The sequence below is a fragment of the Polyodon spathula genome, chromosome 24 (assembly GCF_017654505.1).
Source record: "Polyodon spathula isolate WHYD16114869_AA chromosome 24, ASM1765450v1, whole genome shotgun sequence".
Classification (NCBI taxonomy): domain Eukaryota; kingdom Metazoa; phylum Chordata; class Actinopteri; order Acipenseriformes; family Polyodontidae; genus Polyodon; species Polyodon spathula.
This window is the reverse complement of record NC_054557.1, coordinates 11,176,261-11,191,875: the sequence shown is the minus strand read 5'-3', so window position 1 is coordinate 11,191,875 and position 15,615 is coordinate 11,176,261. Positions and strand designations below refer to the sequence as shown.

At 38.8% G+C, this 15,615-nt stretch overlaps 1 protein-coding gene across 2 annotated transcripts in view; it reads left to right on the top strand.

The window, feature by feature from the left end:
- The first annotated feature begins 112 nt into the window (after positions 1 to 112).
- LOC121299043 (unconventional myosin-Ie-like) overlaps positions 113 to 15,615 on the top strand; it is a 49,025-nt gene continuing 33,522 nt past the window's right edge. For both annotated transcript variants that reach the window (XM_041226526.1, XM_041226525.1), the window contains exon 1: positions 113 to 383. In XM_041226526.1, the coding sequence (XP_041082460.1) occupies positions 381 to 383 (3 nt within the window). In that variant the 5' untranslated portion in view covers positions 113 to 380. The remainder of the gene's footprint in view (positions 384 to 15,615) is intronic.

Below are 15,615 nucleotides of genomic sequence, written 5' to 3'. Positions count from 1 at the left end.
AGGATTTCCCTTTGGGGTGACGCTATGAGCAGCTGATCCCATTGGCTGCAGAAAAAACGAATTCTCCATTTATGGAGTGTTTGACTGAATTGCAAAAGTGGTTACAATGGAATCAGTCTGATTTGCACGGATCAAATGCAAAGCAAAGCCTGCCCATACTGTGAATCACCTTAGACAACTGACAACATCGCAAGAAGTCTGCAAAAAGCTATGGGCAGGAGCAGTCTGCCGCTGATGAATTTAACCTGTTAAAAAACTGGATTGTATTAATGCGCATGGGACTGTTATTCATTAAACGGTCACTTATGAAAAAGGAAAAGCACAATACGCCTTTACAGCAGGAATAATAGACAAAGAAAGAATAAGAAAACTTTTTAAGAATGGTAAGTGGTAAGTCAGACTTGTATCTAAACAAAAGGACACTGTGTGCGTACGAATATATATATATATATATATATATATATATATATATATATATATATATATATATATATATATATATATATATATGTATAAGCGTATGCATTGTTTATTTTAGATTGATGGTTATCATAGCATTGATGATGAAAAGGTTAGAGAAGTAAACCATATCAATCTATTGTAAAGGTGCATGACTGTGCAGTAACACTATACTGTTGTTTTGTCGATGTAGATAGTATAGTAGTCGTGGCGGGAGGTAGTTTTGTCGCGACCTGCTTGTTCCCCTTTGTGCGGTACTGTAGTAGACGGGTCAATCCAAGATGCAAATTATTAATTTAATTGTTAAAGTTAAAGTTCTGGCTGCAAATTAAGAAAGAAAAATCATTAAGCATACAGTGGGTGCTGTCAGCAAAGAGCGGCGCGTGTGTAGGCTTGTAGTTTCCCCAGGTGTCAACCTTTATTTATTTAGAGCCAGTCAATCCTAATCACGCACAGGTGTACCTTTTCTCTATTTTAAAGTCGTGTAAAGCAGACTGTGTGTGTTTTTTTGTTTACCAATATACATAATTGTATTTTGTAATTCTCCTTTAAATTTTATGAATGAGTTGTGCGCTCCTAAAATAATGAAAACGATGCACTCGGTCAAATCTCGACACGAAGAGTGTGTAAAACTGTACATAATAGTGCCGGTGAGATTCGCCATACCCACAGCAACTGGTTTAATTAGCATTGTTCACATGCAAAAATAAAAAGCTGAAAAATGAGACCGAGCAGGTTCGGTTGGAATCAAGCCCATGAGCCCGTGGGTGTGGTAAACAATCCTTTTTTTTTTTTTTTTTTTGTCGGTATTATTTCATTTGTTTTATTACTTGAGTAAAAAAAAAAAGATTAAATGCCAGTATGTTTAAGTGTCAAACGCCACAAATCCATGTAGACCTTCCTCATTTCTGGGAGTTTAGAAGTGTGACTGTGAAATGTAGCCAAGCACAGTTTAATGTATATGCCAGGACCACTGGGTCAACACACCCTCTTTCTTCAGAATAGAGACAATGGGAAATGCAGCACTCTGCAGCAGTGCACTGCCGTGCCCCACAATGGACCACCAAAGCCCCTTCTACTAGTGTGTCTCAGCAGTCTCTCATCCAGGTGCTGACCAGGCGCAATCCACAGCTTCTGGTAGCTGATGAGAATCCAGGGTGGTGTGATTGACGATGTAGAAGTGGCCCCAGCGGGAAAAAAACCTGCTGTAAAGTGACCCCCCTGTTCTGCATCGTCAAAATCCAGGAAAATGACCCATATCTAGTTCCAGTTCCAACCTTACCAGCAAGCTGGACGTTTCCGCTGTCAAACAAATAAAGACACTGTCCAACATGCATCCCAGATCTTTAAATATGTTACATCCGAGTGTAGATGAGTGCAGTCATAATGAAAAAAAAAAGTGTTTGAAGGAATAATATCTTTTTTTTGTGGCTGTTTATATCTAGTAGTTCACCTTTCTGGCCAGAGGATTAAGGAAAGAGTGATCAGTGGGTTATTGGACAGGCAAAGTGCTGCAGGATTTATTAAAGCTGCTTTTAGTTTCAGGACTCTGCCTAACAAGAGTCTGTTGTACATCGGCACAAGAGCCAGCAGCAGCACAGGCAGTGTTTTCCAGAATGTCAAACATTGATTTCACTAGCAGCAATCTATTTGAATGGTCTGCTAGATCTGTTAGCATGAGCACAGGGCTGTATCAATAGTTTCTTTGTTACCTGGACCTTGACTAATTTGACTGTTGCTTAATTTATTAAAAAAAAGTGGATTTTATAGACTTTAAAGAAGTTTGGTGTAACGACTATCAGCATGACCAAATAGCTCAATTTTTGTTTCATCACTCCACAGAACCTTTGACCAGAACTTGTAACCATCATTCAAATGCCGTTTTGCAAACTTTAAGCAATTGTCCTTGTGATGTATTCCTAAGAGTGGCTTTCCTTGGCCTGTGACCATTGAGACCTTCACCGTGCAATACTCGACCTATGGTTGAAATGGAAACTCCAGTCCACTTGCAGCCAATTGACTTTGAATAACTTTGGCAGTCAATCTCAGATTGTTATTATCCTTCCTCACAATTCTTCTACTTGTTCTTGGTGAAAGAACCTTTTTTCTTCCAGACCAAGGGAGCGTTATGACAGTACCATGAGTCTTGAACTTCTTGATAATAGAAACAGTAGTTGAAATTGGGTTACTCAAATGCTTGGAAATCTTCTTGCATCCTTCTCCAGCTTTATTACAATAAATTATTTTCTGCCTTCAGAAAGGTCTTCAGATAGCTCTTTACTTTTTTTCCCATGTTGACTTATTGGTAATGACAGCAATCAGCCTATGCCTAACCCTTCTATACTCTAAGAATATTCACCTACAGTCCAGCGTTTTCTAAGATTAAGTTCTGCATTATCATATTGAAATTTCTAGCACCTTGTAGACAATACTGTTATAGCATCAAAGGGTATGAATACATTAGAATGATCATTTTTGAGTTTTGCAAAAAAATAAATTCTTTATTTCACCATTTATTTTAGACATCTATGTCTTATAGCTTTTTACCTCATCCACAAAAGCAAAACATTTGCTCCAAAAGATTTTTCCATTGGGGTATGTAAACTTTTGACTATAACTGTAGATACTACATACATCATAAATATTGCAAATTCCCTTCATAGAGCTTGTAGAGTATTTCCACTTGACACATGGACATGATCACACATTGTTTATTATTATAAACCATAATACAAAGACATTAATAAACAATAAGAATGTATTGTTTTGTGTTTAACATACTGTTAAAATACAGTCCTTTTCAAAACGTGTATCTACATTAAAGACAACCATTCCCACTAGATGTACAAGGGTGTGTATTTGCTTCAACATAATAGACATGCGTATGACCTCTTTCCCTGGATTCTTCTGCGATCTTGCCTTGCAGTTTGTGCATAGAAGCACAACTCACTTGTTTACTTAAAGTTCTATTCAGTATTAAGAACAGCATAGATAATTCAACTCCTCATAAGCAGGTTGCTTCTCCAGATGAATGATGACATGCGTTAGATGCAGCATGCAGAACCAGAATTACATTGTTCTTATTGCACTGTAAAACCAGACCTCTAGAGCAACATCATATTAGCATCAGCACAGGGTCTTTGCAGAAGATGATGAGCATAATCTACTTCTGTTTAATGTATTTCCTTGAAAATCAATAGGAACCAAGCTTGCACTGTATGTGTAACTGTACAAAATCCTTGTACAGGATGTGTTCAAGTTACACGTGTAACAATAACCCCTGTGGCCTACTTAGATTGTGAGTGACCGCTGCACTGCAGAGAACTTTTCAGGCTACTAAAGTACAGTAGAAAGTTTGTGGTTGATGAGTAGGATTTACCTGTCAGCTGAATGGCTTGACTTCTTTAGCTCATGGGGCGAAGTCACTGACTTCAACCCCCGAGGTAGATTGGGTTATTTTAAGGACAGTGCATGTACTTTGGCAATTCAATTCCACCCTTTGGCTGTTCCACCATTCCACTATTACCTAGAAGTACAGAAAAACTGTGTTTAGTATTAAGTTATGCTGTGGATTGAGGCAACCACTGTGGAACTTGGCTACAGAAGACTTCAGAAGTCATTAAAATGTTTAAAAGCCTATTTTTACAGAATAAACCCACAAGCTTTGGTATTGTAAGGTTTTTGAATTTCATCAATTTGAACTCTGTAAAGCTGAGAGTGTGTGTCATTAAAGCAGAGAACTACTGCGTCCATTTTTGCAGTGCGCTTCCCTGCAAGCTTGCAGCAGCATTTGCATTGGATGTGCAAAAGAGGTGAAAGAGAAGGACTTTTTGAGCGGGGAAACACAAAATATTACGAGCAGCAGTACTATCGCCGTTTATGAGAACAAGACCGATTTTATTTTGTGTTTCGTGTCCTTATCGATATAGATGCAGATTTCTCCTTTTTGACCAAGAGGGTTTCAGGCAGCATGTTCTGAATATTCTAACATTAATAAAACAATACGTCCCGGCACTGTCTGGAGCACCAGACAGTAGCATCAGTCATAGCCCTGCCCTGTGCCAGATGCTGAATAGTAGGTCAGTATGACAGCATATGGTTTACATTAGCAGATCCTTTTGAGAGGTGCACACACAGTAACATCCCGAGTGAGGAGGTCTGCACTTCATTTGCAACACATGCTGGACGGGTCTTGGCTATTATTACCAACTGACACAAACAGCCTCTCCTGACTCAAGTACTCATTAGGCAGAAGAGCATCACGATTAAGATTAGCCAAAGTGCATTTAGTTTATTGATTACAAAGCATTGCTTCCTTTGTAATTCACTGTGCTCAGAAGTTTAATCACTGTAACTAGTGAGATCTTTCTTGTTCCTTCTGTTGTAAATCTCAAAGGGCATATTCCCTGTTTATTTCACTTGTGACTGTTTAAAATCTTCCACAAAGATTTTGTGTGCCCTCAGTCCATAATTATTATAATATAGGACAACATTATAATCTATTTGTAAGTTGTGGAAACAACTGTTTTGACAAATTTCAAATGTGCAGATGTTTGCAGTCCATTTGTAACAGAATTCAGTTCAATCCAAAATCTTTTTTTTTTTTTTTTTTTTGTAAGGCCAATCAGAATTTATTTTGTCAATAGCTTCCAAATAGTTGTTGTTAAAAATGTATAAATAAATTAAGTGGTACCTGGACAAAACTACCTGTGCTTAGTAATAGTGTAGTTCGATCAATCTCCAGGTCAAATGGGTGTGGCCTGTTATTTAAGTAAAATCACGAACTGACAGACTTGTGAACCTCCTCCTGAAGAAATGAAAAAGCTGCTTGGGCCAGCTCAGAAGCACCTCCTCCTCCTCCTTCTTCTCTATCACTGCTGTCGGCTCCCTCCAAAGCAGTTAAAACCGATTTTTGCTGTTGTCATCATTGTGGTTCACTATAGCATGTGGACCATGTTCAGTAAACTGAAGAAGTCAGGCTGATTTACTGTTCTTTCACACATATTGAGGCCTCCTGGATTTTGCTGCATATGTCCCCCTGTCCCGACTGAGGCACTGTGTTCTTCACACTTTAATAAAAGGTATTAGCACAGCGAAAGAGATGGCCCTTTGATCTTACACCTTGAAGCTTTACAGTAGATCAAAAAAAAAAGTGTATTGTAATTTTAGAACAGAATTAATACGCTGTGCTTAATTTTTTATTGTAATAATCAATATGAAGTGTCAGAACAAATACATTACATATTATGTATGGTTAAGCTTGAAGGAGAATATGTAAGCCGTAGGACCCGACAATACTGGACCGTCCAAGGGTGTAATGAGGCCCGACGCCACAGGTGGAGGGACTTTTAGCCCCTGGAAGGTCCGGTATTTCCTGATACCGCCCATGCTGGAGATTCTATTGCGCTTAGAAAATGGGCAACTATGATGGGGGGGGGGGGAATACAAAAAAAAAAAAAATAATAATAATAATAATAACGAAGGTGCAAGTAAATAAGAAATAAATTCTTGGATGGATGGGTAAATAAAACAGTAATAGTTTTTACCCAAAGAAATCTCAATACAGGCTTACGTGAATGTTACTGGGGTTCTATTTTTAATACAACGGGTAAAACTGATTATTATTCTAGGAAATCCGTTTGTTCCTTGTGTTCTAAAACGATAAAAAGGAATCAAACCCTTTTTCTCTGTTGTCTCTGAACAGTTCCAAATAGACATAACATCCTCAATTGGACATGAAACGCTGCCTTGAGGCCAGCTAGGGTCCCGCTCTGCCTGTTTATTTTGTGTCTTGGAAGCAAGCATACCGAGAACTCCCTGAGCACAGATAACTGGCTGCTGCAGTACGCCCCACGAAGCACCGTCACAGATAAATAATGAACAGGGTTACTAGCAGAGCAGCTAAGATATCATTGCGCTTACTGGAAAGGTTCAGACATCCGATCCCAAGTCAAGCTTCGTACAAAGGCTGGATAAAGAAATCAAAAAGACCTGCAACACATAGCACACTATTGTCTGTAAAATGGGCTATCCTCCTTGAGTATTTAGTTATACAAGTTGTATCCCTGGTGCGTATTCTCTCATATATGACCTCTAAATATCTGTGATGACTATGGACAGTTTTACGTGCATGGAGTCAAATGCTGTAATCATGGAGGAACTCAAACTCATCTTCATGCCCATGTTGGCCCTATACCCTGTTGACAGTGTTTTCAGGGAATATGTGACTGTGTTTCTTTTCAGATATAAGCGTGTTAATTGTAGCATCTGTTAATTATGCGTCAATCCTATAATAAACCGTCTTTTGAAAAGTATTTGTTTTATGCTGTTCAAAAGAAAGGCTCTTAATAAAGATGGCGTTGTGTGTTCTCCTCTTAGCAGATGTTTTAGTGATTTTTTTTTTTTTATGTTTTTTTTTATGTTTTATGATGCATTTTTCAATGAAATAGTGAAAAAATGCTTTAACCTTTCCCATCACGATTCTGTAGAATCCATCTCCCACGGAAATAACTAAATCATCTGCTCAAATCCCCCACACACACATCTCAGCAGATTTTAATAGTTTTAAATGATATTGTGGGTACTTTTTAGTCTGCCTGAAAGACAAGCCAGGTGTCTGGGAGATGAAGCCAGGGCTCCTGTCCCTTCTTTGGAACTAACAGAGAAAAAAAAAAAAAAAAAAAACGCTTTGCAAACCATGGCAATTGCATTTGTTTGGTATCCTTATTGTACTTTACATGCATCCCAGGGAGCTTCACAAACCAAAGGCAGCTGTACCATGTCAATTAAACAAAAGAATGGTCTAAAAGATTAATCTTAGAAATATAAACAATACGCAGGGAATTCCAAAGCTGTAAAACATGAAGACTAAATGTCAGAGCTCTTCAATCGAGGTCTAGGGACAGGCAGAAGGCCCAGATTGCACTCACGGTTCTCAAACTACAGCTGGGCAATTTAAAGAGTGGGAATGTGTCTTTTGAATGTGTTTATCTGTGGTAGGCAATGCGAGGACTTCTGTTGGGGAGATTTGGCTCCAGTAAGTAAGAGGTTTGATTCTGGTCACTGCCGCTGTGGTAACTTCTACTCATTTTAAGGAGTGTTTCCTCACAGAACCTTATTCTTAGTACATGTACCAGACCATTGTTACAAAGGGGTAGACTATATTAGCAGCCTCAGTTAACTGCAAAATGACTAATGAAAGTTACTGTAATAATGTTGTATAGACATTAATCGCATAAGACAAAGCAGCAAGAGCAGCTGGACTCAATTTAGGTAGCTTCAGTTACTGCTTTGGTTGTCTAAATATCTTGAGGACCTTCATGAGCTCACAAATAATACTTTATAGCTTGTTTTTTATGTGTTGTGCGTTTTGATGAAAAGATCTTTGTAGGGGTCCATTTTAATCCTAACCTGCTGTGTCAAACTTTGGTTTTTTGTTAAGTTGCGTTCTTCCTAAATGGTAAAGTGTATTGATTTTTTTTTTTGTGTGTGTACCATTTGTTTAATCTTCAGTTGGTGGGAAGTCAACTGGATGGAGAAATTGTGCTTGATATACCAATATTTATTTTTGTTCTAAAACACATTTTTAGGTTGCTCTGTCAATGGTACTGTATATTAAAATGTACCCCTTAGCTTGCTTCACAGAAATTCAGAAGCTTGTTTTCTTTAGCACTTTTGACACTGGGTGCTTTGTAATTTCAGATGAATATGGTCTTTATAAAGAGGTCTAAATGATCAATGAAGTAATGGGAAACTGTTCAAGTTGCATGAACACAAGCAGCGTAGTTTGAAGGCTGTTACCCAGAACCCATTTTCTGTTCAGAATGTCACAATTGTTTGCAGTTTAGCTTTTAAATATACTGCTGTTAAAATTTCACCTGTGAAACTGTAGTTTTCCTATACAGCACAGTGTACATTTTAAGATGTAACTTCTGTGTTTTAAGTGGGTACACGAAAGCTTATTAAATAACATTACTAGTGTTTGGCTTGTATGAAACCCCTTTGCAGTAGGCTGACACTGTCTTTAGTGCCAAGATTCTCCACAGGTTCCCTAAACAGAGTTCTAATGCACATACAATTGGGGGCTCTTTTCAGATTAAACTTTGCAATGTTTGAGCCCTACAGTATTGTGAAGCAATTATCTGAAAGGAACAAATACTTAAAAGATGTAAAGACTCCTTAGTCCTTATAATAAATTAACTGCTCTTACCTGAAACAAACTAAATAGGGCTATAGCCAGTAAAAATGATAGTTTAAAATAAACATGCCCTGTACCCAGCATGTAAGAGAAAGATAGTAAAAAGGACTCCCCTCATTTTAGATCACTGTCCCACTGTACTGGTTCACAGGCTTCACTGCGATGCACAGTCCCTTGAATGGAACGTCTGTGGCTTCTGCTGAAGTAAAGCAACAAATCCCCCTCTGACTGCAGTACTTTATAGAGACCAGGGGAGGCAGAACCCTTGGGACTTGTTAACGGTTAGATCTGTCTGGTGTGGCCTTCCTACAATCTACTGTAACTTACAACAGCTGCACTGCAGTGACTCAGGTACTCGTGTGTCTAATAGTGATTTCTCCTTAAAATAAACCGTGGTCATCGGTACTATAATTAGCTTCCTTGTGCTGTGAATGCTGTGAGCACAATCAGATTTCCTGGTGTCTGGACTACACAAGAGCATTTATTTATAGAGTTTTGATATCATTTTTTGTGTGTGTTTCTCTATAATTGGTAGAACAATATGGCATTTATAATAATTAAAATACGGTTTTGGAAACATGGCTATTTTCATGGCATTCTTTTGTTCTTTCTTTTCCCTTTTCCTTCCTTCCATTTAATTAATTCCACCCATTTCACATCCCCTAAAGTTAGCAAAATATGGTAGTTGGAAGAGCCAAGTATATTTCCATAGTACATATTGCTTACTATTTTCAAGTTTTCTGAAGTTCTTATGGGTAGTTCTATAACTGTGCTATTATAAAAACAGAAGGCTTGTTTTACTTTTAATGAATTTCAGATGTTGGGATTAGTGGTATTGTTGCATGGCATTTTATGACTGAATATTTCTCTTCATGCAGAATGAGTCTTCGGCCTCTGATCTTGTAACAAGACAAACCGTTTCTGAGATAAACCGCTCTTTTCATGCTACCCATTGGGACAACATAGCGTGAGGTTTAATGAAGTTGTTTTCAAAGTGTTTGGGAGACTCCATGGCTCATGTCAGATTACGTTGTAATAAAGTAATGCGCCTATTCCTCATTCAAGTGTAGCCAGTTTTTGTGTGATGTTGTTTTAGAAGTAAGTGATGCAGTGGGACCTTGTGCACTCTGGACCCTTGAGACTCATTTTTTACAAGTTCTTATTGCATTATCAGGGTGTGTACCTTATCCAACTGTTATAAATATACCAGTTGCTAAAATCTGGTTAGTCAGGATTACAAAAAAAGTAATGTGTAGAATTTAGGCCAGATTAAAGTCAAAGAACAGTTAAATGGGGGGGGCTCCCGAGTGGCACATCCAGTAAAACGTGCTCCGCTTGAAGTGTAGAATGCGCCCTATAGCCTGGACATCGCCAGTCCTGGTTATTCCTTTGCCGACCGAGGATGGGAGCTCCCAGGGGGCGGTGCACAATTGGCCAAGCGGTGCCTGGGGGGAGGCAGGGCGAGGTCGGCCAGGAGGATAGCGCGTGTTTCTCTTCGCACCTACTGAGTCAGTGCAGGGGTGGTAGTGGTGAGCCGAGCCTAAAAATAATTGGACATTACTAAATTGGGGAGAAAACAATAAAAACTACTAAATTAAAAAAAACAAACAAAAACAAAACCGGTAAATAGTGCAAGTCACAGAGTGCTTCCAAAAAAATTTAAAAGATCATTGTCAGATTCCGCTCTGTTTGCCTGCCTAGCGATGAAAGATAAATATCATTAACCTCTATTTGTTTTGTTTTACTCTGCTTGTCTAACTCGCTGGTCAGAGTGAATGGAAACAGCCAGAGAAATCTCCAGGTGACAAACTTGCCAGCTATTGACTTTTTGTATGTATTTGTTTCTGTTGTTACCTTGGACATTACCTGTTATCATTAGAGTGGGAGAGGGAGAAAGAATACTGTCACTGACTCTGTTTTCACTGTCAGCTGCACTTTAAAAAGAACAGAATTCAAGTCCAAAAGTTTTTAAAGCTACACCCGTCTCTACTTGCAAACCACTCTGCTCACACACGCTCTCCTCTTTGTTTTGGAATAATTCTGATGCTAAACCAAATGAATGTTGGCTCCGCTGGTCGTGGTTCTGCTTTTCTATTGCAGTGAAGTCAGGGCAAGAACAGTCCAAGAGCATCACGATTTCCTGTGGCAAGACCTCCTCTTGCTCTTTTTAAAAGGCTTGGCAACACTGGTGGATTTTTCACTGGACCTGGCAGAACTAGACTAGTTTTTCCACCATGTGTGTCTGATTTTTAGGCTGCCCTACTAGTTTTAAGTCTGCCTGCACTAGCACAGTTTCCAACAAAGCTTTAGGGGCATACAATCAAGGGCAGTTTCTAGCAGCCTGATGACTATTCCAGCTTCTTGTTGGTACATCCTATGGCCAGACCCACAGGGGAATGCTGTTGTCCCCAGGGAGCACAAGTGCTGGAGAGATTGCAGCAGATCTTTGTCCAAGTCAACCAGTGCACTGCCAGATGATGATCTGCTAGAGGTGTGGTTGCAACGTGCTGGCTCATCAGAGGTAACCTATGTTTTTAATAGATTCCTGCTGGGTTCTGGTTAAAAGTTTTCACTGTTTTATTTTTATTTTTGGGGGGGAGGGGGTTGTTTTTATGTTTAAATTCCAAATAAGGACTATTGTAGCTCTACAACAGCTCAACAAGAGCCCACAAGTAAATGGGAGGGGGGTGATTCTCATTGGGTGAGAACTACTTACTACTGCTTCATGGAAGGGGGTGATGGTTGAAGATGTGTGGGGCAGGATGAACAGCATACCCCCTGGAAGACATCCACCCAGAGCCGAGCTGACTTTGAACTTGGTTGCAAACAGTCTTCTCCAGTGGACAGCTGTATGAACTAGTCTCCAATTTAGACCAGTTTGCCCCCTTTCCCCCATGCTGAACTGGTCACACTGTTCATATGTACACTTACACAACACACACAACAATGGATAACAGTTTCCTATTATAATCAATACTGAGGCAGTATCATTGTAAAACAATCAGAAAGGACATATTTTATATTTTTCCCACTCTGTTCTAACTTAACATATATAGCAACAAGGGTGTGTTTAACACTCCCTCCTTGATTGGATCCCCTCAGTGGGTTTAGAGCATTATTATTATAATGGCAAGTTTAATGCCAAGTGAAAATAACTAGTTTGCCAATAATGTACCAAACCCCTACACTGTCACTATAAGGCAGACCTGGGAAACGCACAAACTGCTTTTCTTTTAGGAGTTTAGAAGGGTTGGCATCTTTGAAGGGTTAATTAATCAAGCTTTGGTAACTGACATCTGATAACAACCCTGCTGTAAAAACGCATGGCCTTTCATAAGAAACTGCAGTTTCAGTGAGTACTCAATTAATAACCCTGCTATGACTGAGTTAATAGCATGCCCGAGTGCTTCGCCAAACCACAAAACATCGGCTGGAGAATAAAACAGCTGAGGGAGGTATGTTGCATTCATAGCTTCGTTTATTCTGTAATTTGATATTAATCTGTTTTGTTTTTGTTTCCAGATTTAGAAAAAGTAAGTTCTAATTGGACAGTCTAATTAATTGGGGGATTGTTTCCCCAGACAGTCTGAGAGTTAGAACAGGGTACAAGCCTTTACAAAGTGCTTTTCAACAGACAGGCTCCTTCGCTCTGTGATCAGGGGACAGAAACCATTTCCAATTTTTCGGTGTTCCTGAAGTCATGAATTTTTCTATATTTTAATTTATATAACTACTTCCGGATGTTTGGCTTGTTTGCTTTGGCTTCAGTTATTTTTATAACATATTAGATTACATACTACTTCAAATATATCTTTTTTTTTTTTTTTTTTTTTTTAATATCTTTATGAAGTACATGCATGTGCGGGTCTAAAATATATTTTAGAAGTTTGACATATGTGTGCGTTAATGTACATTATCGAAGATCTGGCTGCACTTACTTGAGGGTGGAAGTTAGTTTAGCCTGTTGCCAAATGTATAAAATGTTTAAAATGGCAACAGTGTGGATTAGTATCGAGTCCAAAAAAAACACAAATTTAAACAAATGCCGCCTTCAAGACTGAATCAAAAACACAGCCATTTCCTGTGCCCTGGGCTTGGCTGCTTGCTTTCCATGTATGGCAGTGGAATTTGCATGAGCAAATGATGGCCTATAGATCTGGGCTGGTGCTGGAAATTCCACAGATACTGAAGGATTGCATTTTGGAAACTGTATGTTATCAAACTGGAAGAAATTAGGAAATTAATCTATTATGCCTTGCAATTTTTGGCACAGACGCTTAAAGATTCCCATATGTACTTGCAAGGGTGGTTCATGAAGTATCGAACTATAAAAAAAAGAAAAACAACACGTGGACAGTGCAGTATATAACAAGTGTTGGGTTATTAAAGAGAAAATGTGTATATTTTATAATAACTTTTGTCATTCTGCACCCTTTTGTATTAGTCCCAAAGGGGAAAAATGTCTTCTGTGTTACCAATTACTGTACTAGATACCATTCCATATTTGGGAAACAATAATAATAATTGCAGTAATAACTGGTTTATGACCATTGGAGCAAGCTGGACTGGTAATTGAGGAGCGTATTCTTGTGATTTAAGTGTACGTGAAGAAATGGAACAGGCTTTTTATTTCTGTTTTGACATGTAAGGCTTTTGGTTGCGTATTCTTCTGCCATAGGAAGTGGTTCCCTTATTAGAAATGCAGTCTCTGTTTGTCTTGTGGTGCTCAGGGATATTACTGTCAGCCTTCGTGGTCTTAGCGACTGCAGTCTTGAGGAGTTTTCTTGCTATTAACTGCAATTCATAATTCATTGTATTACCCCAATCTGAACTATTAGGGAGGGCAGATGATATGTCCATGGTAAGGGCTCCACAATATCTTCTTGTTATTGTCCCCTCCTTTTAAATAAAGCCTCACCTATACACAATATATCAAGCTTAGTGGGGCCTGGTGATTTTATATGTTGCAGGACCTAGTCTCCTGGAGACGGTACTGTAAAGTCCCTTTTATTGGCGTACCATTCATTTAACGTTGTACCTCCATCATGGAGGTTTGGACTACTGGTATTGAATTCAATACAGGCTTGTGACCGTACAGGTGTTTTTGATGTCATTCTAGCCTGTTAGACACAGCATAAAGACTGCCGGGGCCAAGCAACAGTTATTTTAGAGAAACAAGCGGATAGGTAACGCTTAATAAATATTATCATGCTCCAAATCTGTGTCTCTGATATATCAACACACTATTTGGTTATGGTAACACTTTGGGAGCTCAACCAAGAACCATTTCCATTCAGTACAGGAGAAATACTTAATAAATACAACTCCACCTGTTCATACGCTACTGCCCGTAAAGGAGGTCACTGTGTCTCAGTACTGTCCTAATACTGGTTAAAGTTACTACAAGTGCTATGATGCGTTGTGTTGTTCCTTCTACGTTTTATCTTGTATTAACTGTTATTCCAATCTGAAAATTCTTAGTAGAGATATAAGCCTTAAAGGAGTGTCCATGGCAGCCATCAGCTGTGTGTTTTTGTTTCCGAAAGGCCTGCTCTAGGAGACTTCATAATGAAAACGAATTAGTGAGCCAAGCAATAGTACTGTAGTGTCAGTGTCATAACATGGGTTATTTAGTTGGAGTGCTGCTGTAGTGTTTACTTTACAGTGGCTCGAACAGGTGAAAGTCAATACCACATGCACACAACATCTGGTCTGCGCCTGTTATGTAGAGAAATCCTGAAGTGATGAAGTAAAGCTGCCATTTACTTAAGAAATTGTATTTTCTGCTGGTTCCAAACTTGGCATACCAATACATTTCCATCTAAGTCTACAGTATGCATATTTGTTAATTTTTTTGTTTTGAATCCCCTGTCTTCTTATTCTATATTATATGAGTTTTGGTTCGGTACACAGCTGCTGCCTGTATGAAATAGTACCAGAACGCAATACACAGCAGGTTATTGCTGCTTCTGAAAGAGAACCACTTTCTCGGCTGGTGCTGGGTCTCTGCTGCTTAATGTCTGGTAATGGAAGTAATGCCACCTTAAAGTTACTGAGTGCCATATCGGAAAAATCTTATCTAAATATTATACGACTGATTTGCATGAATCCCAGAAGTGTGTGGAGATTGCTTCGGTCAACATCTACCCTCCTTTTATAACTCGTCAGCTTATCTCTGACACAGTCTTTCAGGAATCTCGCTGCGTTTGCTGGCAGCACAAGAGAAAGCAGATGTTTACACCTTGTAAAACCTGTTAATCGTTACTGCCTGGAAACTAATTTAAATAGGTATTTCAACTTGCATTCCATTTAAAAATGCACAAAGAAACATTCCTTCCTCTACCAGCTAAGCACTCTCTATAAAATTGATCCACACCCTTCAATTCTAGTAATAAACAAAACATATACTTTACTTCTCCAGCAATTCTAGCTGTAGAATATGAATAGCCTGTAAATAGAAGTGCATGTAATGTATGTGAATGCTTTCTATGGCTAGTCATTATTGTGAACATTTAGCTGTGCTGCTTCACATTGGAAATCACTTCTCCACTGCTAGTTCTACTTCTTTGGGACGGTAACTGTGAACCTGTGAACATTCATAGGGTAGTGCTACAGGGAATGGCTTTAACCCATTTGTCACCAAGAGCACAGCTTAGAGATATTAGAAAAATACAATATACTATCGTACAGTATTATAATAGCATATGTAAGAAGGCGGAGACTGGGCGTGAAACTTTGCGCACTGCAAGAGAGCGTATTAACCACTATGCAAAAGAACTCGCCTACATTTCTGATTACAGAGCTTTTAACCTCCTCTCGTCTCACCAACATGCATTGTATGTTGTTAGGTGTTGTGTACTGTTCATGGTTCAGTTACTAAATTTGACAGAATCCTTTTTTTTTTTTCTCTTGTTTTTATATGAAGCAGATCAACCTCTCAACAAAAGCAGCTTCTAAAT